This window comes from Lotus japonicus, chromosome 3, assembly GCF_012489685.1.
Source record: "Lotus japonicus ecotype B-129 chromosome 3, LjGifu_v1.2".
NCBI lineage: Eukaryota > Viridiplantae > Streptophyta > Magnoliopsida > Fabales > Fabaceae > Lotus > Lotus japonicus.
The window spans coordinates 27,405,391-27,431,074 of NC_080043.1; the positions used below are offsets into that span (position 1 = coordinate 27,405,391).

Below are 25,684 nucleotides of genomic sequence, written 5' to 3' on the forward strand. Positions count from 1 at the left end.
CAAGTGGATTCGAGAAGGTGATAATAATTGCCGGTTTTTTCACACTTTTTTTAACTGGAGGAGGTGGACTAATACTATTTATGCGCTGGATTGTAATGGAAGTTGGGTTGATCAGCCTAATGAGTTAAAGACAGCAGCGAAGGATTATTTTAGGGGCAGATTTTCTGAAGCGAATTGGGGTGCTCCAAGCCTTGATGGAGTTTCTTTTCTACATGTTAAGGAGAATGAATTTTTGCAATAAATGGATTGGTTTGGTAAAAGGTTGTTTGATTTCTTCTCGTGTTTCAGTTCTCATTAATGGTAGTCCAAGCGAGAAGTTTGATGTTGGAAAGGGTCTCCGCCAAGGAGATGCGGGCTCCATTTTTTGTTCTTAGTTGTAGTGGAGGGGTTTGAAGGTGCGAAAAACACTAGAAAGGGGGGTTTGAATAGAGTTTTTGAACAAAAGATTTCCCTTTATAAGTTTTGACAAACTTAAAGATAAGAACTAGGTGCTAAAGAATATGAAATAGAGCACACAAGTATTTTATCCTGGTTCACTTGAGATAAAAGCTCAAGCTAATCCAGTCCACCCGTGAAGGTGATTTCTTCCTTCTTCTGATGAAGGCAATCCACTAAAATCAATGAATGTTACAACTGCACTTGCAACCTGCAAACTGACTAACAGTACACTGATTTTCTCACTAGTATTCTCTCAAGAAGCTGATCTACCGATTCTCTCAAGACTAGCTAAACACTGAACCAAACTTGATTCAGTCCTCTCAAGATCCGACCAAACTTGGTCTCTTAAGGAACTTTACAAAGTGTTTGTAAAAGGTTTTGGGTTTACAGGAAATGCTTCTAAAAAGCTAATGGTAAACTCAGATGTTTAAGAACACTGAAGAAATATTGCTAAGAGATCGGTTAGAATGAGTTCAAGAATATCAGCAAAATTTCTTAGCTTCTTTCTTCTATCTTCAGCCCTTATATACTCCAAGGCATATGGTGTAGCCGTTGCTAGGGTTTTGCCCGTTGGAGTGGCAATCTTGTGATATCAGACTGCTAGGCTGAACGAGGTAGGTGGCGGACAGGCTATGATAGTACGATGTGTACTATGATAGCGACCTGTCCTTTCACCAGCTGACTTATGATCTGGAGTGCTTCAGATGGACGTTGGTGAAGCTTCTGATCAGAGTCAGACGGAAGCTTGGATCCTCTGACCTTGCAACTTCTGCTTCTGGACATGTTCCTCAGAACTTCTAAATGCCAGAGCTAGAATAGCTTAGGTCTTCAGAGCCAACTTCTTGCAGGTCTTCAGAACTTGAGTCTTCTACTTCTGGACCGTTCCTTCTGGAACATCTGGTCTTCAGAACTTCTGACTCCGGTTCTTCAGTACCTCTTGAGAGCTTCTATCTTCAGAACTTTTGAAGAATTTGCCACTGTTCTGAATGAACATGGTAAGCTTTAGAACTCTCTTTTGGTTACCCTTGGGTCTTCTTCTTCTGATGGAATCGGCTTGGGTCAGAATCAGAACCTGTTTGTCACAACTCATAAAGACAAACGTTAGAGTACCATAATTGTTCATCCTCAAAAACCTTAATTGTAATCATCAAAATATAGAGATGCAACCACTGATCAAATCTTGATCTTACAGGGTTGAATGGTTTGCTGCAACGTGCTATTCAGACTCAGAATTTTTCTGGCTACCGTGTGGGTGGTGCGAGGGAGCTAGTGATTTCTATGCTGCAGTTTGCGAACGACACAATTTTCTTTGGTGAGGAGTCGGTGTGGAATGCACAAACATTGAAATGTGTTCTCAGATGTTTTGATTTAGTTTCTGGTCTCCGAGTAAATTTTCACAAGAGTAAATTTTCAGTTAGCACATTTATTGAACTGCAAGGTGATGTTTGTTCCTTTTGTTTATTTGGGTTTGATAGTAGGGGCAATCCTCATTGAACATCTTTTTGGGAGCCAGTGATTCAGAAGTTGAAGGGCAGGTTGTCCAAGTGGCGAGGGAAAACTATTTCATTTGGTGGTTGCATTACACTCATTGGTAGTGTGCTATCTGCCATCCCTCTGTATTTTCTATCATTTTTTAGGATGCCATCGGAAGTTCTCAGAAAATGCAGAAGCATCATGACAAAGTTCCTATGGGGGGTACAAATGACGTCGGCAAGGTGGCTTGGAAGAAGTGGGACGATTTATGTAAACCGAAGGGTGTTGGAGGGCTGGGGTTGAAAGATTGGGGGTTGTTTAATAAGTCCTTGTTGGGGAAGTGGCGCTGGAGAATTCTTTATGAGTTTGACAGCATTTGGTGTAAGGTTTTGCGCGCTAAGTACACTATTCCTCGGTCTGGAGCGCAGGTGGAAATTAGAGCAAATATGTCTGCTTGGTGGAAAGATATTTTGCGCACTAGTTTTAAGCAGCTGAGTCAGATTGGCTGGATATGAATCTTAGTAGGAAGTTGGGTAATGGTGAGAAAATTAGCTTTTGGCATGAGTTATGGGCTGGTAATCAGATCCTGGCTTCCAAGTTAGGAGGCTTTTTCTTTTGTCTACTCAAAAGGAATCTGTGGTACAGGATATGGGTCATTGGAGGGATGGGGTTTGGAGCTGGAATTTTGATTGGCGGAGGCCATTGCTTGACAGAGAACTGAGTTGGTTAGCTGACTTGTTGCAGATTGTTAGGAATTCTTCTCCTATTTTTTTTGGGGGGGGGGGGGGTTGGCAAATGGGTGTGAGTAGCGGATGCAACGGGTGCGTACTCGGTAAGATCAACATATGTATTTAATATGGATATTGATGAATTGGCTTGCAATTCTGTTTTTGAGTTTCTTTGGGACATAACAGCTCCTACTAATGTGCTTGAGTTTGTTTGGCAAATGCTTTGGGATAGAGTGCAGACTCGGAGCAATTTATTCAAAAGGGGGATTTTACTTGACAAATTGGTAGTTGTGTGTCATGTTTGTAATGTAGAGGAGGAGACACTTCATCATTTAATGTTTACTTGTTCTTTCGCTTCTGTGGTTTGGAAGGATTGCTACCGTTGGTTAGGAATAAAAACGGTGTTGCCTAATTCGTGTAGAATGCATTATTTGCAGCATGCTTTTGGGGCGTGGAATAAAAAACAGAGGGGTGGAGCAATGGTAGTTTGGACAGCAACAATTTGGTCTATTTGGCTTTATCAGAATTCATTAGTTTTTCAGGATGGGAGAGTGAATGGCACTTCAGTGTTTGATTTAATTCAACTGTGTGCTTGGAAATGGCTCTCAGCAAAAAAACAAGGATTTTAATTCTTCGATGTTTGAATGGTTGAATAATCTGATGGCTTGCCTTGGTGGATTTTGATTGGTTTTTTTTTTGGGGTTGTTGGACTTTTCTTTGGCTGTTACTGAATTGGTTTTTGGGGAGGTGCAGTCATTTGCTTTTTCTGTGCTTGCTGTTTTATTTGCAAGGAGTTTCTTGCTGGTTTAGTTGTTGTTGGACAGTGCAGTTTCGATTTTTATAGACTCCTTTGCTGTCATTTTTTTGCACTGGTTTGTTTGCAGAAGTGGAGAACTATTTTTGGTGCAGGTTACCTATTTGGTTTGTGTCTTTTATTGGTGGCAGCATATTTATACTTCTGTTTATGCTTGGTGGAAGTTCTAGTGGCTTGATTTCCCTAGCAACTTTGGAATGGTATTGGGACGTGGATTTAGGCTTTCAATTACCTTGTTTGTTTCCCTATAGTAGCTTTCTTTGATTTTTTTTTCTTTAGTATTGGGTTGAAGTCTCCCTTGTACGTATTTTCAATATATGATTATTGCTTATCAAAAAAAATATCCTCAAATGTAAACAACCAGTAAATGCCACATATATTTGCATTGTACAAAAATGTCTTTTACTACAAAAAGCAATTTTCTCTCTCTTCTCCACCTCATTATTTATCATCTCTCTCTTTTATCTCTATCATACCAAACAACCTCTTAAATTCACTCTATTTCGCACATATTTCTCTGTACTCAACTTCTCTCTTCCCTACTCTCTCTTCTCTATCTCTCTCTTCTCTACTAAACGAAGTCTTAGTTCTGTTGGATTGCCTAGTTTGCTTTGTTGGGGTGACGTCCTTTAATATTTTGGGATAAATATGAAAATGGTCCCTGAACTATGATCGAGGGCTGGTTTTAGTCTCTCGCCGGCGTAACTTCTAAAAATGGTCCCTCCGATTAAGGTAATGGTTGGCTTTGGTCGTCGCCTAAGAGTGGCTCCGGTCACCGTGCATACGTGGCACTGCCACATCATTTAATAAGCTTACGTGTTTTTTATTTTCCCTTTTAAAATTCAGATTACATAGTTAATAATTAAATTAATTAAAAATTCAACAAACATGAACCGTACTTATTATCATCTTCTTCCAAATTATTTTCAACATCATATGCCATCAATTCCATACGTAGATTCTGGTTCATAAACCCGTTGATAAGGTTACCATTGGTTGCAAATGGGTCTATAAAGTCAAGCACAAGCAGGATGGCACAATTGATAGGTATAAAGCACGGTTGGTTGTTAAGAGCTACACTCGTGTTGAGGGCATTGATTTTCTGGACACTTTATCTCTGGTAGCAAAAATGACGACACTCAGGGTTATTCTTGCTTTAGCTTCCTCACAATATTGATTTCTACATCAATTGGCATGCTACATTGGATGAGGAGATCTATATGTCTCTTCCACAGAGGTTACCTTGTTCCAAGTCAAATCAAGTGTGTTTGCTCAAAAAGTCACTCTATGGCCTCAAGTAGGTGATAAAGGTTTTTTTCCTTGTTATTTGTACTGCTTTTGGCTAAACCTTTATGAATCAATCATAGTAAAGCAGATACGGGTTTATCGTCCTCAGGGATTGTGTGAACATCAGTTCCACCAGTTAAATATTGATCTGAGCGGATAAAAAGATGTTTGATAAAGTGTTTTTGTGGTTTTTGAATATAAGGAAAGTGGTAAAAGAATGTTTACGGAGGTAACAAAGAAGAACACATATTCAGATTGTATTTTAACCTAATCCTCTAATTGTTTCCACTCAATCACTTCTGTAAAGGTACATTTCACTTATGATGCCGAGAGTTATCCACCTAACTATCCCTAGTCTAGGTGAATCTATCAGTTGGAATTCCTAGACGTAATCCCTTACCATCTAGAAAACCCAAAAAGAACACTAAAGCTCAAATTCTCTCTCAAAGACATTCCCAATGACCGATTCATCCTAAGACAAGGTACCCTAGGTTTGCGAATCTCCGTTGTCACTCCGGAAACTCCTGTTAGAACTCTCAACCACACCTGTCACGTGGAAGTCCACTATTGTTCCTACCCAAGTTATTCTAACCTTAAGACAACTAGTTCATTGAGTGGTTTCTCTCTTGAACCGGACCCGCAATTATCTCCCGATCTCATGCTAGTCCTTGGAAATCTAACGCAAATCAATCGATACTTGAAGCGAAGAAAGTAAAACATTAACACAGTGTTGTGACCTAAGACATAGGCGCTCTACTTTCATTTATCTAAGCATTCATCAACTCATATCAACCTCTCGATCTATTTACAAATTAGTGAAGCTCATTTGACTATCAATTGATTGGTTAGAAGCATGAAGCATAGAAAGAAACACCATACATGAAATATTATCATTTACATTCATGAAAAGAGCTTACAACAATCAAAGCATCAAGTTATAACATCCTAAATACAAAAATAGAAACAAAAAGTACAAGGGATAAGGAAGAAGAGATGAAACCCAGAAGAACGGCGAAGCACCCACGGCGATAGAAGCTTTCCCAAGCTTTCCATCGCCTCCGAGAGGTTGTCACGGTCCTTCGGCGGTCGCCGCCACGCTCCGGAGCTTCAATCTGTCAATCTTAGACCCAGGGACCCTTCCCCCATGAAGCCCAACCTCCTATGAATGTTTTAGGGAGGAAAAATGGAAGAGATTTGGAAAAGATCCTGAAAATTTCGTGGTCTGCCCTTTTATAGAGTTTCTGGCCGACCTTAGTTGGCTCAAGCCAAGCTAAGTTGGCTCAAGCGAACCTTTCTTCATGCTGAAGTAGTTAAAACCGCCTTCAGTTGGCTCAAGCTAACTCAAGTTGGCTTAAGCGAACTATGCTGAAAAATCTACTGTAAAGTGGTGGCTTGAGCCAACTTTTGAGAAAACTCTTTCCTTTGCTTATTTATCAGTTCTGTTTCCAGTCCGTTCAAGCCAACTTTGAGCCAACTTCCTCAATTTCTTTTCTTGCTCAAGATTCAAGCCTTGTTCAAGTGATCATCTTACTCCTACATGAAAATTAAGACATTAAATATTAAAAGCATAATATTTACATTATTTTTATGCTAAAACTAAATATTTTCTAAGCAAGCTACTTTGGGCATAAAATGATCAACAAAGCAATCATACTGGTCAAATAAGTGCCTATAATGATAATGAAAAACAAGTAAATTTGGCACTTATCAGTAGGCCAGTCGACAATGGTTCAATACTCTAGTCATGCTCTTCAGGGACTGGGATTTCAGTTGAACTCTGCAGATCTTACACTCTATATAAAATGGTCCTCAGTTTCATTCACAGCATTGCTTCTCTACTCTTGATAGGGATGACATGTCTGAAATCTTGCTTGTCAAGCAATCCCTGCATGCACAGTTTCGAATCAAGGATATTGGCGAGGCAAAATTCTTCTTAGGCTTGGAAATTGCCAGGTCTAGTGAGGGCTTTGTACTGAATCAAAGAAAGTAAACCATTGACTTGCTCTCTGATTCTGGGTTGTTAGGTTTCAAGCCATCTTCCACCCCCATGGATATCTCTTAGGAGCTTAGTGCTAACACTGGTTCACCTCTTGTGATGTTGGTTCATACAGAAAACTCATTTGAAGACGTCTTTACCTCACTACCATAAAGCCTGACATTGCTTTTTTGGTGAATCAACTAAGTCAATTCCTTTCAGCTCCTACGAATCTTCATGAAGCTGCAGCTCACAAGGTTCTTCGATATCTCAAAGGGAATCCAAGTTCTGGTCTCTTCTATCCAGAAAATTTTTCCACTACTCTAACTGTATTAAATGATTCAAACTAGGCTGGGTTTAGACTCTCGTAAATCCATCACTGGTTATTGCATGTTCCTTGGTACTTCATTAGTCTCTTGGCGATCGAAGAAGCAAACTACAACATCTCGCTACTCTTGTGAAGGGGAATATCAAGCCATGGCAGCCACAATGTATGATATCTAGTGGCTTAGCTATCTTCTGGATGACCTGCAAGTTCCTCAAGTCTCTCCTGTTTCCATGTTCTGTGATAATCAATTTGCCATTCACATTGCTCACAATCCAAGCTATCATGAGGGTACCAAACACATTGAGCTTGATTGCCAGATTTTCTTAGAGAAGATACAACAGGGGATCTTATTCATTTGTTGCATGTTTCTTGCACTCTACAGCTAGCTGACATTTTTACTAACCCTTTAACTCTTGCACCTTTTCTTTGTAGTATTTTCTCCAAACTAGGATTGCATGATATCCATTCTCCAACAGAGGCTATTACCACTGTAAATACCAATTAGTTTACCATTGTAAACACTAGTTTGTTTGTTTAGTAACTTCGCCAGTGAATTAGTTAGTTAAGTAGTTAGTTAATTAAGTGCTTAGGCTCCATGACTCAACATCTTGTATAAAAGCTTATACTATGCACACTTTCCATTCATTCAATGAATTGATTCTTCTCTTCCAATCTTCTTTCAACCATTTTCAGTTAGAAAGTTTGTTACTCAGCGACTTACCAAGTCAACCTCCCTATACTATGTTCAAGGAAGATGATATTAGACAATTTATACTTGCAATGCACAAGGCTTTGTTACTCAACACTTATTTTGGAGAGAGTGTGTACAGTGTGGTGTATTCACACACTTAGTGTGAAGAAAAGATGTTGTTTGGAGTCGAAGTAGCAAACCATCTCACGAAGTAGATACAAGGATTCCTTCACAGGTTGTTAGTGCTGCAACCAAACGTAAGGAGGTTTGTCTTCGTGCCTTCTCTGTTTGTAGCTATTTATCTGATTCTGGCATTGAAAATTGCATTAGAGTTTTCTGGTTAAATAATTATGAGGTTGAGACAAGGAAGCTTTGAGGTTTGGGTAAAGACATCAGAGTTTCCCATTCGAGGAACGAAGATGAAATTATTAGTAGGCTTGTGGCGCTGGAAAATAGAGATGCACACATTATTGCCACAAATGGAGGTCTGAATGGGTTTGATCAATGAAAGTCCTGTCTTATAACACGAGGAGGATTGGGAATAAGGTTAAAAGAAGGGTGATCAGAACCTTGATTGGGCGTGAGAAGGTGGACATGGTTTGCTTCCAAGAAACAAAATTACAGGTTGTTGATTTAACGTTGTGCAAACAGATATGGGGGTGGGGTGATAACTTTGATTGGGGTGGTGCCACCGGCGGTCGATAGAAGCAATGGTCTGTTATGTAATTGGAGAAAAGCAGTCCTGAGAGTTCAAGAGAAGATATGTGATCCTCACTTCATCGGTTTGAAGGGTTCATGAGGAGATGAGGACATTCCATGCTACTTAATTAATATCTATGCACCGTGTGTGATTTGGAAGGGAAGAGGAAATTGTGGGAAGACGTGTTAGCATGGAAAAACAGAAGCGCTTGTCCAAATTGGTGCCTTCTAGGTGATTTCCACGCTGTCCAAACTCTCAAAGAGGGGCGGGGATTTTCAGAAGAATCAGTACAGAATAGAAGAGAACTGTAAAACTTTAATGCCTTTATAGAAGCTACAGAGGTATGGGATATCCCTTTGGTATGATAAAGGTTCACTTGGTACATGCGTAATGGTCAAGCGATGAGTAGGATTGATTGTTTCCTTGTGTCTAGTGAATGGCTTTCCTCATGGCCGGATTGTGTGCAAGAAGTCATTGAGAGGGAGATCTAAGATCATCGTCCCTTGATGTTACGTCTTGCTAGGCAAAACAGGGGACCCTTCCCCTTTAGGGTGCTCAATTGTTGGTTCCCAGATTCTAGATTTAAAGCTATTGTGGAAGCTAGTTGGTCCTCAATTCAGGTTGAAGGGTGGGGAGCTTTTGTGGTAAAAGAGAAGCTAAAAGAACTCAAACAACAATTAAAAGTCTGGAATAAGGAGGTTTTTGGGAACTTAAACACTAAAAGAAATGAGTTAGTGTTGGAGCTGAATGCTCTAGATAAAAAGGCAAAGGAGGCTCCCCTTAGTGTGGAGGAGGTGGCGAGGAAGAAGGCTCTAGGGGGCTGAATATTGGAGATTTTCCAATCTAAATGAATCATTGCTATGCCAAAAAGCAAGGGTCAATTGGATCAAGGAATTGAAGGGGATGTGAATGCAAAATTCTTTCATGACATGGTGAATTGGAGAAGAATGCTGAATTCTTTGATTGGGCTAAATATAGATGGTAGATGGAGTGAAGAGCCACTATAAGTTAGAAGGGAAGTGAAGGATTTTTTCTCTCAAAAAATTCAAGGAGGAGCACTGGACTTCTCCTAAGCTGGATGGTGTACCTTTACGTCAACTCTCACAACTAGACAAATGCTTCTTAACCGCAAACTTTGACATTGATGAAGTAAGGGAAGCGGTATGAGAGTGTAATGGTGACAAGAGCCCGGGCCGAGATGACATTGTTTCTGCTCTTTTTTGTTTTGGAGGGCCCTATGATCCTGCATTAGGTGGCTCTACTGCAAGTTGGACCTAGTTGGACAAATTTTAAATATTCTGTATCTTGTTCTATTGAAGGTATATTGCAAGATTGATCATAGTATCTTGTTTCCTATATACATGCTGATTTTGATTTGTCTTTAGGAGGGTTTATGGCTGTTAATTTTACCGTCAGCTCTTCTTCTCATTTTTTTATTGCTGGTTCTGTTTTTTTCTTTTTCTTTCTTCCTTCTTGTATCTATTTTTGTATTAAGGGTTGAAGTACCCCTTTTACTCTCGTTTAATGTAATATTTTAGCCTATCACACTAAAGATATATGTTTAGATGGGAAGTGAAAATGAGAGAAAAGAAAAGTAAAATTATAACATATAGCTTAAAAAAAAATCTTATAACATATCACTCAAAACTAAATTAATGTGAGAAATTATCTCACGTGTCTTTTTTATATTGAAAAAACAGAACACATGATAAATGTTGCTTTATCAAATTCTTCTCCTTTCTTTTTTGGGTGAAGTCATTGGTCAAAAAGAGCAACCCCATACATGAAGTCATTGGCAAAATGGAAGCAAACACCCATTTCAAAACCCTTGAAAGGACAAATCAGGTGCGGTGAGAAAAGCTAACCACTATATGCTAAAGGGGAAAGATTCCAATTTACTAGCTAGTGCTAGTGCTTGTTCTAAAATACACAAATAACAACAGAAGAAGGAACATGAGAGGTTACATCAAAGCTACATTTTAATCATCACAAAAGCTAACCCTAATTAACTATAAATATATAGTCTTGATTAGAAGGTGTAGAGAAGTAAGGTCTTAATTTTAGCTCTTATAGCATTTACTATATCTAGGGAAGTCAATTCCCGAACCTTAATCCTCTCAGTACTCTGTTTAGAGTTCTGAGAAGGGATCACGCAAGGTTCGCTCTTGACTTCTCCCCATTCCTTGTTTATAGGCCGAATTTCTCAACGCCTTCTGAATTATCCAAAATGTAATACACCCCTTTTGTCCTTCTTCACCTTGAACTGCATCAAAATTAACCAAGTAAACACGACATCAAAACAAAGTGCACGATAAGAAATACAATTGATTTTAAAATCAGAATCAATTATGAGGAGTAAATTAACTTCTGGTAATAACTTATAAGAGTCAAAGGCTTTTTGAAAAAAATCAAAAGGCTTTCTAAAAAAATTCTAGAGTCAAAATTGATTATGCATGAGAAAATAAAAACTGAACATAAACCAACAAAAATAGACACATGAACCAAAATCTATCTCACACAAGTTAATGGATATAAATATTACATAAACACTATCATACACACAATTAATATAATCAAGCAAAAGTCATTAAATAATTTTTTTAAGATAATTTTACTATGGGTTTTAACATGTTTTTCATAAATACTGAACTTTTAATTACTCCAACGTTAAAGAATGAAATTAATTTTTTATTCAACAAAACTTTAAAATCATTTTAAGAGAAATTTGATTACTTTTAAGTTATTTCTAATAGCTTTGTAATAATCAATATGTTCAGTTTTCTAAAAAAAATCCATTATTTCTAATAACATTTTAAAGTGAAAATTAATTTTTTTATTTAATTTGTAGACAAACATAAGTCAATTTTTACTTTTCAAGAAACCACTTTTATTAGTAAAATTAAATTTTTATTCCACTTTAAAATCATTTGTTGTTCAACAATGAGAGACTTTGAACACATCTTATGCTAGATGGAGAATATGATGTGGTTCTTACCATCAGTTACCAGTTCCATAGGACTTAAAGCTCATGCAACTTCACCAGACAAGGCAGCCTTAATCCTCTCAACAGTGCAAGCAATGAGATTATTAACCGTCGCAACAGATCCAAGAGAAAGCTTTGCCGTCGGAACTGAATCCACCAAAATCTGAAACGCAACAGTTAAAAGCGAACCACCATGGCCAGTTTCGCCAATGCCACCTCCATGTGCTGTGGTCCCATCTGGGAGCACAGCAAACCCTGAAGGTAGAAGGGCTACATAGTCCGGGTCCCCTCCATTTAGAACCACATTCATAGCAACAATGTCCACAGGAGCATAGATCACGAATGAGCCCGTAGAGTCCGTGCAACTCTCTTGCAGTATTAACATGTTACTTTGGCTAGAATTAGCACTCTGCATAATTAGTGGGACACGAATTGAGTCAGAATTTATTTAGTTTGACTGGAAAATGATGAATGGTTGTAGGTTTGTTAATAAAATGGTAATGTGAATGTGAGGTAAGGTCAATATTAATTAACTTACATTCACTCGAAGTAGAGAGACACAATTTCCAGTATCTCGTCCGTTAGCAATGTGTGCCATTTCTTGAACTACTCCACCATTGGAAAGGATATCCCACTGTTTTCAAGGGTAGAAAAAGTTAGATGAATCATGAAGAAAAAAATGTAACCAAGATGAGGATAAAAAGAGTAAATATAATTAGTAATCAGCAAGAGGTTAAAAGTTGTAGAATTATCACATCTAATAGTTTCATGTCACGTCAAGTTTCATGCTCAGAAATCATTATGTGCATTTCTATTTAATTTAAAATAAAAAAATACTTTCTGATCTGAAAATTATTGGAGGTATAAAATTCAATCTGACAAACAAAATTTGTGCTCTAATTCACGAATTTAATAACCCTAATATCATTTTTTTTTAATATTCCGTTGCTTGGTTAAATACCTCCAGTAAAAAAGTGAACTCCTATTTAAAAGTTTAATTACTATGGGGTGATATTGTAAAAATAATTTACGCAATAACTCGATCAAAATATCTCAATTAAATTTGTTCTTAAACTTTTATTAAGTTTTTCTAAAATTTGTACTTTTATGTAATAAAGACACAAAATTATAAAATAATTAATTTTTAAAAAGTCAAATGACATGAAATAAAATGGAACTAAGCTATCGGAAGTGAAAGATTCCGGGCCTTCATTAAAACCTGGAAGCTGTATGCCTGTATCACACTGTCTCTTTGGCAATTTGAAAATGAAATATACGTGATATATAACGAAATCTGGTATAAGATAATTGAGTGCATGAAAACTAGACGCATATGATACCTAAAATACATGAGTACTTTATATGAATACTGATACATCACAAACCAAACTAAGCAACTTTACTAAATCAAGGACGTCTAGTAACCTCTGACCACACAATAATGCAGCCTAAATCTTTAGGTATGGAAGATATATATGATTAGGTGCATAATTGTCGCATGATTGAATTTTTTATAGAAGGTTTTGAAAAGTCAAAATCAATTCCGAATTATTTTTATGTGTGACAAAATTGATTATGAGAAAAAATAAGTTATTAGAAAATGCTATTACTGACCTCACTTCTAGAGTTCTCATCGCGGAGAAATTCAAAGACCCTCTTAGGTGGCACTGGAAGCCAAAAAGAAGTTGCAGCACTAAGGACGATACCCGGAGGCCTACCTGGGTCATCCACACTCTTTCGGGTCATGACCCGAACATCATCAGTTTCAGCTCCAGTCCCGGAGATTGTTGTCCATGTGTGAGCAGTGGAAGCACTGACTCCAGCACAAAAGCTTATAACCATCCTCTCAGCCAGTTTCAACATGCTCTTTCTCCCATCTTGGTTTGTTATCACTAACATATCAATGAGAATATAATTATATGGTTAGTTACTTAATCAAGAAAAATACCAAACCCAAAAGAAATTAGTTTAGGAATCAATGATACCGCCAACATCAACTGTGGGAATGTTAGTTGCCATGGCACTAGCAAGCCTTTCACATTGTCGATCTAAGGTTGAAATCCAACGTTTTGCACCAAATGCATGTCCAGAGCTAACAAGCTGCTTGTATAGATTGTGAACACCTCTTTCATCCACTTCTACATGCTCAACCCAGGTGACCTAGGGGCAAACATCATTCATTAGCTTCAAAGGTAAGACACATTTAGAACAAAAACAATTACCAAATGCAACCACATACATCATATTTTTCTCTCTTTTTCTTTATTGAGCATTGCAAATTAGTACGACAACATTACACAAAATTTCAAAAGTGTTCAATCAATTTTTTAAAACCATGGGTCATGATGATAATAGGTAAAGAAAACAATGTCGATTTCATAACCATTATTGCGTTTTGTAAAATAATCCTTCGCAATAAATAAGATTTTCCTTATTTCTATTGCATCAAATCATATATTTTCCTTTATCATTCTTGGAATGTTTATACATAATTCCTCCATTAATATGATAAAAGTTATCTAACCTTTGAGTAGCCATTGGGCATTTCTTGGATTAAGCAACCAGAAGGCCTTCTTCTACATCTAGCAGAAGGACTAGGGCGCAAATTATCCAAGGACACATCCACCACTGCCCAAGTCCCATCAGCATGCTGCTTACAATACCTCACAAAATAACTCTCCCTAGTTGGCACAAGAGGTGAAGGCACTTGCAGTTCAGCTGTCATCTGCAGAATCAAACAAATCCAATCATGTTTAACTGCATGGTTAACAAATAGGAAAATCATTAATAGAAATTCTAACAAAGTGCAGACAACAAACAGACACTAACAAAAAGAGAAGAAAAGAAGATATAGAAAATAAGTTGTGAAAATGTCGGATATCTACACTGTTTAGATGTCTTAAGTACTGTGTTGCACTATTATGATAAAAGAAAATGAATGTTTTATAGATAAATACCACTTGCAAGGCACCATTGTAGTTTCCCGCTACCCCAGTTGATAGCACTTCTAGAGTCATTGCCCTTGAGACGATACCAGAGAACACTGTGGACCATTGGTTCTGAAAACCATAACAGAATATATAAAGTCAAAGACTAAAAAAACAATAAATCAATGCACGGTATATAATGTGAGATGAGAAGGGTATATATGTACCACATCCATCAGAATCTCAACCAGGTTAACATGGTTCATGATGACAACAGAAGTTTCTCGTGAAGCCTCACACTTGAACCCATCTGGCTTAGGACCAATTCCTCGGGGAAAGGACCTGATGTATTCATCCTCATTGAGCACGGTTGTGGTGCCATCCAGCTTGGTCAGCCAAAGAGGCTCACCCATTTGTGCCATTCCAATGAGCTCCTCCATGGCTGCGACAGCGAGCTCTATTATAATTGGTTTGTCAGCTTCAGTAGGTCCACTGATTGACCTGAGAAGCTCTCCGGCTCCATACATGTCACCACCAACGCCTGGTTGGCCTCCAAAGCCGCCTATTCCGAGTTCTAGAGGACACGAAGGAGCAGATGGCGGAGAAAGGAGTGGGTAGCTCACCACCGGCTTCCCCACATACTTTGCAGCAATGGCTGAAATCCTATCAATCTAGGGGATAAACACCAAGAGAAGAGAAGAGTTAAAAAAATTAATCCAGTAACGAGTGTCCCAAACTCTCATGTAGAAATAAAAAATATTTGGTAAACACTCAAACTTTGTATAACAAGGTAAAGAGAAAAGATACATCTATGTAATATGATGTAGTAGGAAAACAGAAATATTTTTTTTTTATCATTAAAAAAGAATATATAAATGGTGATGCTAGGGGCATCAAAACCCAGAGTTTGATTGTTTAACCTCATATAGGGAAAAAAAAACGTTATAAATGTAGTTTAAACAACTATTCTCGTTTGCATATATAAATCCAAATAGACTATTCTAGTGTTAGAATTTCATTGAAGTCAATGAGTATTCACGTTAAATAATGTGTTAAAAATATATTTTGTTTTATTGTTATGAAATTTAATGTGATTAATTCTAACTTCGGTATTGATATCTTAAGATATATTTTGCGGATGTTTCAACACATAGTGAGAGATCAGATGAAGTTAAAATCATGGAAGCAGCCACAAAAATCACATTTGAGGACACATAAAATCACATTTGCACGAAATCCAAGTTTATTGGATAAACTTGGAGTTGTTTCTGAAATCTTGTACCTCTTCTCTTAGCCTGGCATTTTCAAGCCTCAAGTGATGTTCATCAAATGACATTTCTCCAATAGCGGTTGGTCCACCACAATTAGGACACGAAGAATTGCTAAGAGCTTCCCTCAACCTCATGTTATCCGCACGAAGCTTGTCATTGTCAGTCCTAAGCTGCGTGTTCTCTTGCCTCTCATGCTGTGTCTGTCAAAAACCAAAACCCCATTCTCATTACAACCTGCTCTAAATAAAAACAAAAGTTCAAATTAATGAAGTACCTTCATCTGAGTGCGCTTGTTCTGGAACCAAAACTTGACCTGCAATGGCTCTAACCCTAACTCCCTGCTCAACTCCTTCCTCTGCTTGTCATCAGGGTGTGGGCACTCCTTGAAAAAACTGAACAGACAAAAATTAAATTAAATTTTTAGGAAAATTCAATGGAGATTTTTCAAATGGGTGGTACATACGATTCCATTTCCTGGATCTGGTGCTGAGTGTGGCGGTGGTAGCGCTTTTTCTTGTTAGGACGAGGGTCCTGGTCTCCTCCAGAGGCGCCACCTTCTTGGTTTTCGCTGCCGGACTTGGTGGCACTGTCGAACTCGTCTTCTCCACGGATTCTCACCGCGGCGGCGATGTCGCTCTCGGAGGTGGTGTTCTGAGGAGCCATGTCAAGGTGGTGGTGGAGCTGATGATGAGCTTCCATTAGGTGCGGCTGGAACATATCTGAGTCAGATCTTTAAGATTCCGAATGCTTATTGTTTTCAATCTAACAAAAAAACATATTTATAGCATAAAAAAGTACACTCAACAAATCAACAACAGCAAAATAGGGATAACAACGCCTCTTTTTCTCAAAAAAAATTCTAATTGGAAACACATTTATACGTAGCTAGAGGAGATGAAAAAGACGCATGAGGATTTGACTAGGTTGATGTTTTTGAGGAAAGAAAGTTGTATAGCTTCAAACAGTGCAAAACGTAAAGAATAACGCGGTTTTCGAATTACGAGAAGGATATCTCGACCGGTAAAATACAAGAAAGAGAGATTGCTTAACTAAGAGACTAAAATTTGACTCGCACAAAAAAAAAGGACACTTTCAAGGTTTAGAAAGTCAAATAGAGCATACCAAAGACATTAGTCAAAATAATTATGATAAAATTGAGGAGAAAATAATAATTATAATGAAAAATTAAGAGAATATAGACAAGTTCTAAAAATTACAATGAAATAAAATCACGGTTAACTAAAGTAACTTCTCTTAATTTTTGTGTCGGTTCACCATAACTTTGGATTAATCATAATTTTTCACCACATTCACTCAAGAGAAAGGAGCAGTGACACACCTGGGAAAGAGAGAGACTTGAAGAAAATCCAAAACTGCCACCAACGTCACCGTTTCTTCCAAGCATTGAGGGCATGTTCATCGCAGGTATCATAATACCAGCGGGCATATTTCACACAAGATCAATTCAAATCCCTCCTTTCCTTTTTCTCTCTATTGTTTCTTCAGATATAGGATTTCCTTCAGATCCTTCTTATATACGATCGATGAATGAAGAGCTTGTAGATTCTGTCGGTTCTGGCGGTGTCTCAGTAACGCTAATGTGTCACTTCCAAATGGAAAACATAAACAACATAAAAAACCCAGTCATAAAAACATGATTCCACACACATTAAACAGAAAAACAAAAGTGGGGTAGGAATCTCAATTTTTTCATTCTCCTTTCAATTCCAGAAACAAATGCGGTGTTAATGATATCCTTACACACACATATATAAAAAAATTAAAAAAGAAAATGCAGAGAGAAGGAAAGTTTTGATGATTGATTTTCTGATACGGCGGAGATCAAAATGAAAATAATAAATAAAAAAAATAAAACGAACACGAAGATCTCGGAGTGGGAGAGTGCATGATCTAAGTTTTTATTATTTCTGTATCGGTGTATATAAATGAAAATGGCAAACCTTTACGTTTCTTTCACGCTGATCTAGCAACCCTAGCTATACGCACCGAGTGAGACCAGATCACTCAGTGAGCCAGTGAAAAAAGTAAGAATATTTATTGAAAGGAAAGAAAAATTGTCAAAAAAACAGTGTCACTGATCTAACAGCTATGTGTGAGTGATACGTGAAAACAACTTTTGTGTACTTACCAGTGGGTGGTAGTTGCTGGAGAATGAAAGTAGCTAGAAATTAAAGTGATAAATAAATAGATCTGCTTTGGAGAAAGAAGAAGGAGCTTTTTCTTATGAAAGATGAAAATGAGAAAAGAAGGGTTTTATGTAGCTAGTGATGGATGTGTGTGTTTATGAGATAGAAGGGTTTTCAGGGAGAAAGAAGAGGAAGAGGGGGAGACAAAGGAATTGAAGAAGAAAAAGAAAGGGAGGAGAAAGAGAAAGAGAGGAGGAAAACGGATGGAGAAAAATGAGGCAGCGATGATGGATGAGAGAGTTATTGCTGAGCGTATTGAGATGGTGCAATTGCATTTAATGGTGAGCGAAAGAGGTGTAATTGCTACATTAAAGAGAGAGAAACTGAAACTGAAAGAGAGAGAAAGAGAAAGACAGAGAGGCTTTGTTTTTTAATAAAGAATTCAAAGGGGTGTCAAATAGTCAATGTATAAACAATAAATAAATGTATAATTATCTATATGTAATTAATAAATGCATTGAATATTATAGGTAAATGCCAACCGTGAAATAATATTACGATTACGCTCAATTCCACTACACAACCGGTGTGAGATAGAATTGAAGAGGAAAAAAAAAACTGAGTGATGTAATAAAAGAATGAAATGGTTGGAAAAAAAAAACTATGAGCGATGTAATAAAAGAATGAAATGGTTGTCTAGTGGAATATGACAGTGTTCTGTACCTAACAAGTTGTAAATTCAAGATGAAATGTAATACGAGTGTTGTCCATACTGGACCGAACTGAATCCGAGCAAATCGACGGTTTTTATAAAATGGATCGGTTCAACTCAACTACGGATTGACCAGATCACTTTTATGAGTTCATGTGGGTTGGACAGTTTCGGTTTGAGTTCCAGTCCGACCGAACCAGGTCTTTAGGAAAAAAAAAAAGCCCAAGCGCAATCCTTCTAACCCTAGTCTTAGAAGAAGAAGAAAATCAGCGCAACCTTTTCCTTTAGTTCACACAATATAAATAGTCTCATTTCTTCTCTTCCTCCAATCCCTAGCCGCCACCCCACCATCCCCTCCTTTCTTCTCTTCCTCTCAACCCAGTGTAGTCACCGCCTTCTCGTCCGCTCAACCCAGCGGCGCGCCTCTGCCATCACCCTTCTCTACCCAGTGTTGCTCTCACCATTATCGTCTCACTCTCACTAGTCACCGGCCTTTACCATCTCACCACCGGAACCACAGTCGTCGCACCGCCCTAACCTCTGTTGTGGCGTCCCCCTCCTTAAGTGACGACTTCACCTTACTCCATCACCTAGGAGTGAGCACGCAACGTAATTTTGGGTGGTTTTTTTTTCCTACTTACTACTATCTCGTCAGGTCGGGATCGCAAGAGTAAGGATTACTCGAGCGTTCCCTTTTTATCCTCAGGAATTTCGACCTCCTAACCTAAGACTACGGAGAATAATGATATGAACCACACAAATCATACATAACATGCATAGTTGGTGGGCGGATCCACCGCATAAGTCTACAAATAAAAAGGCAACACATAAAGAGGACGTAGCGCCCTCAAGCACATAGTCTGATACAGGTAATCAAAATACAGAAAGGAAACATAGATCATCATCATCATCAGAAACTCGGACCATATGGCTTCATCCCCTCGGATCTTCCTCCTCCGGATCCTCCTCACTGACTCCCCCGCTGGCTGCTGGCAGTAACCCTGGCTCTGCTGTCGGACCCTGCTTTGACTCTCTGACTCCGGACGCCTCGCCTCTCCGAAACCTACGACGGTAAATCCTAGCATCTCGGGAGAATCTAGGGGATCTCACTCGCTTGCGGGTTGTGACCCGAAAGCAAGACAAGTTCCTCCGGGGTGGAGGAGATCCCATAGACTCCTGGGTCTGCGGAACTCTCTGATCTGGGGATCCCAGTGGGCTCACCACGGTGACTGGTACTGCTGGGATAGGCTCTCCGGTCTCCATAGGCTCGCCTGCCTGTGGATATGGCACCTGTGGACTGCCTGGACTCTGCGGACCAACGTGTTGAGCGTGGGTCGGCAGGAAGAATGAGAACACCATAGGGAGTGTCACTGGGAAACCGATGTGTCCTGCTCCTGGATCCCTGCACCACAAAATTGTGAGTCCCTGATAAAAGCAGTATCCGGTAACTGGGTCAACATGCCAGCCAGCACGGGACGGGATCGCGAGGACTGGAGGGATGCTCATTGTCACACCTGCTATCTGCTTTTATAAAAATAAGTGCAAGGGTGAGTCATACGCAACTTGCACAATAATACACATCAGATAAGATAAGCGTTAAAACATAAGCCAACATATCATTAATCACAGACATGTTAACAAACACAAGTAATAATGCAATATGGCTAAATCAACCTTATTCCTTCGTCCTTCGTATTGACTTCTCTCACTACTTCGTAGGAAATGGTGAGTTCATCGCCAACCTTTTTATTGTTTTATTTATCATGTGATGAGTATGATTTAAGGGCCCGAAGCTATTGCTTCGTTATCTTCGGAATGTCGTCTCGGGAACATGGACACTCCTTACAGTCCACTCTTTACCGGACAATGATCGCTCAGTAGCTCACAGACAGAAGTACACGACGCAACTCTTTGCCTTAAACATCATGCCAATCTCGACCTCAGAGGTCCTGCCGAGACAGACATGAGAGGTGTACTGCCGTGTAAATCCCGGGTCAATTCATCTCTGAACATGACCACCTTTGGCGTCTCTGTATTCCCACTCTCTTAGTGGTAGTGACAGTACTTTCCTACTCCTTATTGCTCCTTAAGTGTATTTTCAAGTATTAATCATCTCCCCCTTATACTTCCATTAAGTTTCTAATAAATTAGAAACAAGCATCTGCTGCCTTACTTAGAGTAAGTACACCATAGTAATTATAGAGGTGAGATCTTTAATAAGATCAAGTAGTTTTAGGAATACAAGCGGGAGTTCTAATCCGCCGTTAATGGTTATGTACTTTTAACTGCTTAGAGAAAAGGGCTCACTTGCCTATTCTACTATCATTATTCATTTTATTATTCTACCTATCCTACGGGTAATCCTAAGGTGTTATAGGTGGTTCAATTTTCAAAAGCAAGTATCAATAACTCATTAAATCGGGGATTATCTTTTCCCTCTTCCCACTATTTCAGATGCTTTAACGTATCAGGGACAATCCTGATACCATGTCATTTATAATCCTAAGTACCACTATATCCCATAGCGTACTATCATCCCTTTCTACTGTGCATCACTTCAATCATGGATCACAGTCACAACAATTCAGCACAATAATTCATCCAACATTCACTCTTCAAGCACAACATCCAATCATGCATCCAATAACATATAAGCAAGTAATAATATGCTTTCTACCGTAATAACGTTCAACTTATGAGTTGTGTACCAAGACAAGGTCTTGTATAACCCCCTTACCTTTAACCTTTACCACTAGAGGATCGTGTGTGTCTGAGATAGCTCCCTCTGCATCATTGATTATGCTTGGGTCAAGATAGGCTAATCGAGGCATTAAATTGTTCGTTACTATCGTTATTACTATTATTATTGTTATTATGCCTTTTAGCTATTAAACTAGCGTCATTCTAACTTATCCTTGATCTCAACTAACTAGGGTGTAACCTATATTTTGCATGTCCACTAATCTGACCTAATTAGTTTTAAGTCACTAAACTATCCACTTAGGTTAATTACTAATTTAAAACAACAACTTAATCATCTAGTCATATTATGCAAACTAATTTTATTTTCTAATAGCTAATCCCTATAATTCTTTTCATGTTACCATCTCTGTCCTCATGTCCTATATATCATCATTAATCCTCTGTTCTTATTATTCCTAAGTCATTAATCAATTAATCTAACTTAAGCTAAAATATTTCTACTTAATTATTTCTAATTATTTAAGCCATATTATGTAAATTAATCCTATGACTAAGCTACAACTCCTGAGTCTTTAGCTGATTATTATCCTACTGGTTTCAGGTTCTGTTAAGTTCACTTTACTGTTCTCAGCTTATAGTCTTATACTCAGGTTCAGAATCACTTATTTTAAGCACTTAATTCAAAATCTACTTGCAAACTAAGAAATCTATAAACTGAGCCTAATGCTAACATCTAATAGTCCATTCCTATAGTTTTCTACCTTCTGAGTTCAATGGAATCATCAATTTCAATTTTTGGGCACTCTAACAGTGCCAAATCGCGATTTCAGAGGCTGCCCACAAGGTGAAATTGGGGCTTTCCTCTTCAGGGCTCTATTGCTACAATTAACTATCCTAAAAGCTCCTATGACCTTCCAGAAGCATAAACTAATCCAGTTTGCAGGCCAATTCACTCTCAGAAGCTCAACCCGATAGCCTCTTCGAGCTTCAAAGACCTTGGATCGGTCCTCATTGATTCCTAACGATTCATGGCTCTAAACTAGTCTAAAGCTTCCTATCTATGTCCTAAGATGCTTAGGGGATCAATTTGGATCGAAAACAAGCTGAAATAAGCGAGTTTCAAAAGCTTACTCGCCGAAAAACGCAGAGACAGCCGGAGAAGATGATCGAAGAATCGTGAAACGTGACCGTCGTGCTACTTCGGGTACTGGGACTTGATCTACAGGTTGTGGAGAGTTGAATGGTACTCTTGGGTGTGGCTGAAGTGCTCGGTGATGAGAGAAAAGACGTGTTACAGGTTGAGGGGTCGCCGGAGCTTCGCCGGAGATGGTGGAAGCTTCGTTTCTCGACCAAAACGTGACCACGAGTAGTCGATTCTCTTCCTCTCTTCTCAAGGAACTCAATGGAACAAGAATTAGGGTCTTACTCTCTCTGGTTTGAGAGATTCGAAGAGAAGAAGTTTCTGAACTTCCTCTCGGTTTTTCTCTTCTCTCAAGCTCTCTGGGCCCTCTCTGAGGGTTTCAAGGGGCTTAGTGTGATGCTGGGGTCGCGTGGAGTCGAATGGTACCGTTTATATAGGCTGAAAAGTGATTAAATGGCTAATCCAAGCTTAAGCATTTTCAAGGTTGCACCACCAATAGGTTTTCATGCATGGTGATTAACCTAGGGCTTCTGGTTAGGTGGGAGGAGTTTGGAAAGCTTTAGAAGTCATCAGAGGTGATGAAGGAAGGGTGTCATGGCTGATTTCAAGCTTGAGTCATCGGCACACAAATCCTAGGGCTCCGACCGGTCGATTTCTTTATTATTTTCCATGTCAGGACAAAACTGATGCAATATTATACTGGTTCAGGTTTGTTAGTGCTAAATTAGAGTGTATTTCCCCTCTCAAGGTTCAATATCATCTCTTTAGAGTGATTAAAGTATCACTCTTTTAGCTTGGTTCGGGTTTCGATCACTCTGAGACAATGCATTTATCATTGTCAAGAGATGTGATCAGATCATCTATTTAGCCTATCCTACCTCTATCTCGAGTTCATCCTCTTTTTGGGGTTATTATGACCATGTCTTTGGTACTTTTATTGTCGGGTCGATTTAAAGTCGATTGACCGACGCCTCAGTTTACGTGCAAACAAGCAATATAGTAAAATATTCACACATACATGCATACGCACACACACACACACATATATATATATATATATTATATAGTATAGTTAGATTGTTAGCGCATATTTGCCTATTCCGACTTTCTAGGGTTTCGTATTTCCTATGATGTCGTTACCTGGTTGGTGGGATGTTACATCTGTCACTCACCAAGGCCAACCTCTCCCCCTACTCTTCCATTTTATCTATATTTTGGTGTTCTCAAAGAAGAAGGTGAAGGTTTTTTGTATGACGTTCGAGATCAAACATCCTTCATGGAAACATCGCGTGCTTCACCATCAAGATCAAGAACCCTCGGTGGATGGGCATGTTGTCATCGCCTTCGATCACGCCAATGCAAAATTTTAATTTGTACATCATTGAACATTATTTTCTTATGTTGACATTTGTGGATCTTTGTATTGAATTTGAATGTTTAGTCACCAATTGTTTGTTAGGGTTTATTTTTCTGCTTGGTTTTCTTGATCTCATTCCTCTTCTTTTGTTTTTTGCGATTATTTTGGCTCCTTGTCCTGTGATGCTTAGCCTATTATAATTGTGGCCTACACAAACCGAATCTGGAAAACCCTAAGCCTCTAAACGGGCGGACGTGGGCCTGATGGTTAGCTGTGTTTCACCTGAAGAAATCGACGTTGGCAACATGAAACCGACCGTGGCCGGCCGATGAGCACTTATATAAAAAATAGTTGTGATATATTTTCTATTTTATTATTTAAGTCATTTTTCATTATTTGTTATTGTAAATATAATTCATTTTACAATGTAAATTTTAAGTATTTAATATTTTTACCGAATTTATTCTTATATTTAATATAAAAAGGGAATTTAATTTTTTTATTAACTTGGAAAGATAAATTTATAGGAAATTAGAAAGATAAAAAAAAATAGAGGGATAAGTTAATTGAACTCGTAAGTTTTGAATACAGTAAGTTTAGTTAGTAAAAAAGTTACAAAAACTATGTACAAGGAACAGGGCAAAGCCCAACGAGAAAAAACAAGGGAAAAAGAAAGACAAATAACAACAAAATACCAAACAACAATACAAAGGCATAAAAGCAAGATGAATATGCAAAGCCCTCTCCACACCACTACAAGGAGCACATACAGTAGTAGAACCATAGGAATCCATCATCACAACCCAGAAACTGAAAGTTTGATCTAAAAGAAGATAGGGACTGGACTCGCGAGAAAAAAACCACTAGAGAAGCAGTTTTATCACATCCATTTTTTGCAAGATGATCAGCCCTCACGTTAGCCAATTTGTAAATGTGAACCACCCCAAGACAACCCACTTCCAACATTAGCAAATTGAGATCATTGAATAATTTCCAAGGACGATTGACTTTGTTCATTACCCACTAGACAGCAAGGGTGGAACCTTTTTCCACTAGCACATGACTTAAAACATTATTTTTGCAAAACAACAAAGTCTCAAGGATGGCTTTAACTTCTGCTATGTATGTCGGATTTCTTCTAGAGGCACCGTCTACATTGAATTTAAGGAATCTTGCTGGTGGCGGGCTTTAATCAACAACACGAACCTTGGGAGTGATGGTTTCAACCATTACCTTTTCAAAATGTTGAGAAAAATCAAAAGTGCAGAAAGGACACTCCTTCCACCATGCTTTAATCCACCACATAATCCTCATAATGTGAGTATCCCACACCCCTTCGAAAGAGAACTCAATCTGATTGAAAGCAGAATCATTTCTTGCTCGCCATATGGACCAGCTCAATGTAGGTGCTGACTCCCACCATATTGGATCAGACTTTACCCTTAGGGAGGGCCACTCTTCCAAAAGAAGCTTGAAAGTAGAAGGGATGCACCATGATACTTTTTCACGGTCCATTTTTGAACACCATAACCTCCATGAATTGTTGCACCGAATTATTGAATGTGCTTCAGTATCACCCTCCAAACCACATATATCGCACAATTCCCCATTCTCAATAGCAACCCCTCTCTTTAGCAAACTTTTTTTTACCGCTATTCGGTTTTTAATTAATTGCCAAACAGACAGCCCAACTTTTGGAGGAACAATAGCACGAATCCTCTTGGGAGCATTCTCTGAATTCTCTCCGAAGATCCTCTTGGATCCTCTGTCCAGATTACTGTGTTTGGGCCTGCACATGGGATAACATGGTTGATCACACTTTTGAGTTGATTGCACATTTCCGATTCCCAATCATACAGTCGACGTCTAAAGCTTAAAGACCAAGTTCAAGAGCCATTAGCAAAATTCTCAACATCGTGAATGACTGGGTTTTTGTCCTCTTCTATGGAGAACAACCTAGGAAATATGGAATACAACGATGTTAATTCAAGCCAAGGGTCTAGCCAAAA

General features: G+C 38.6%; 2 protein-coding genes across 2 annotated transcripts; both read right to left on the minus strand.

Moving 5' to 3' along the window:
* Window positions 1-10,082: 10,082 nt before the first annotated feature.
* Window positions 10,083-18,144, minus strand: LOC130748683 (homeobox-leucine zipper protein HDG2-like). The gene is made up of 13 exons (XM_057601923.1): window positions 17,765-18,144; window positions 16,955-17,221; window positions 16,079-16,323; window positions 15,890-16,007; window positions 15,627-15,815; window positions 14,572-15,015; window positions 14,375-14,476; window positions 13,942-14,142; window positions 13,403-13,577; window positions 13,032-13,309; window positions 11,956-12,051; window positions 11,430-11,826; window positions 10,083-10,697 (listed from the first exon to the last, which is right to left on the minus strand). The coding sequence occupies exons 2-12, from the start codon at window positions 17,060-17,062 to the stop codon at window positions 11,461-11,463; spliced, it is 2,322 nt and encodes a 773-aa protein (XP_057457906.1). The 5' UTR covers window positions 17,063-17,221; window positions 17,765-18,144; the 3' UTR covers window positions 10,083-10,697; window positions 11,430-11,460.
* A 6,719-nt stretch (window positions 18,145-24,863) lies between these two features.
* On the minus strand, window positions 24,864-25,472 carry LOC130743868 (uncharacterized). Its single transcript, XM_057596090.1, has one exon. It carries the CDS (start codon window positions 25,470-25,472, stop codon window positions 24,864-24,866), a length of 609 nt encoding a protein of 202 aa, XP_057452073.1.
* Between the last annotated feature and the right edge of the window lie 212 nt (window positions 25,473-25,684).

Excerpts from the sequence above, each read along its gene's own strand:
- LOC130748683 (XM_057601923.1), bottom strand. The coding sequence starts at position 17,062 with ATGCCCGCTGGTATTATGATACCTGCGATGAACATGCCCTCAATGCTT. Across the intron at positions 16,324-16,954 it reads CAAGTCTCTCTCTTTCCCAG|CCGCACCTAATGGAAGCTCA; the intron begins GTGTGTCACTGC and ends GATATGTTCCAG. Across the intron at positions 13,578-13,941 it reads TGCCCAATGGCTACTCAAAG|GTCACCTGGGTTGAGCATGT; the intron begins GTTAGATAACTT and ends GTTTGCCCCTAG.
- LOC130743868 (XM_057596090.1), bottom strand. The coding sequence starts at position 25,472 with ATGTGCAGGCCCAAACACAGTAATCTGGACAGAGGATCCAAGAGGATC.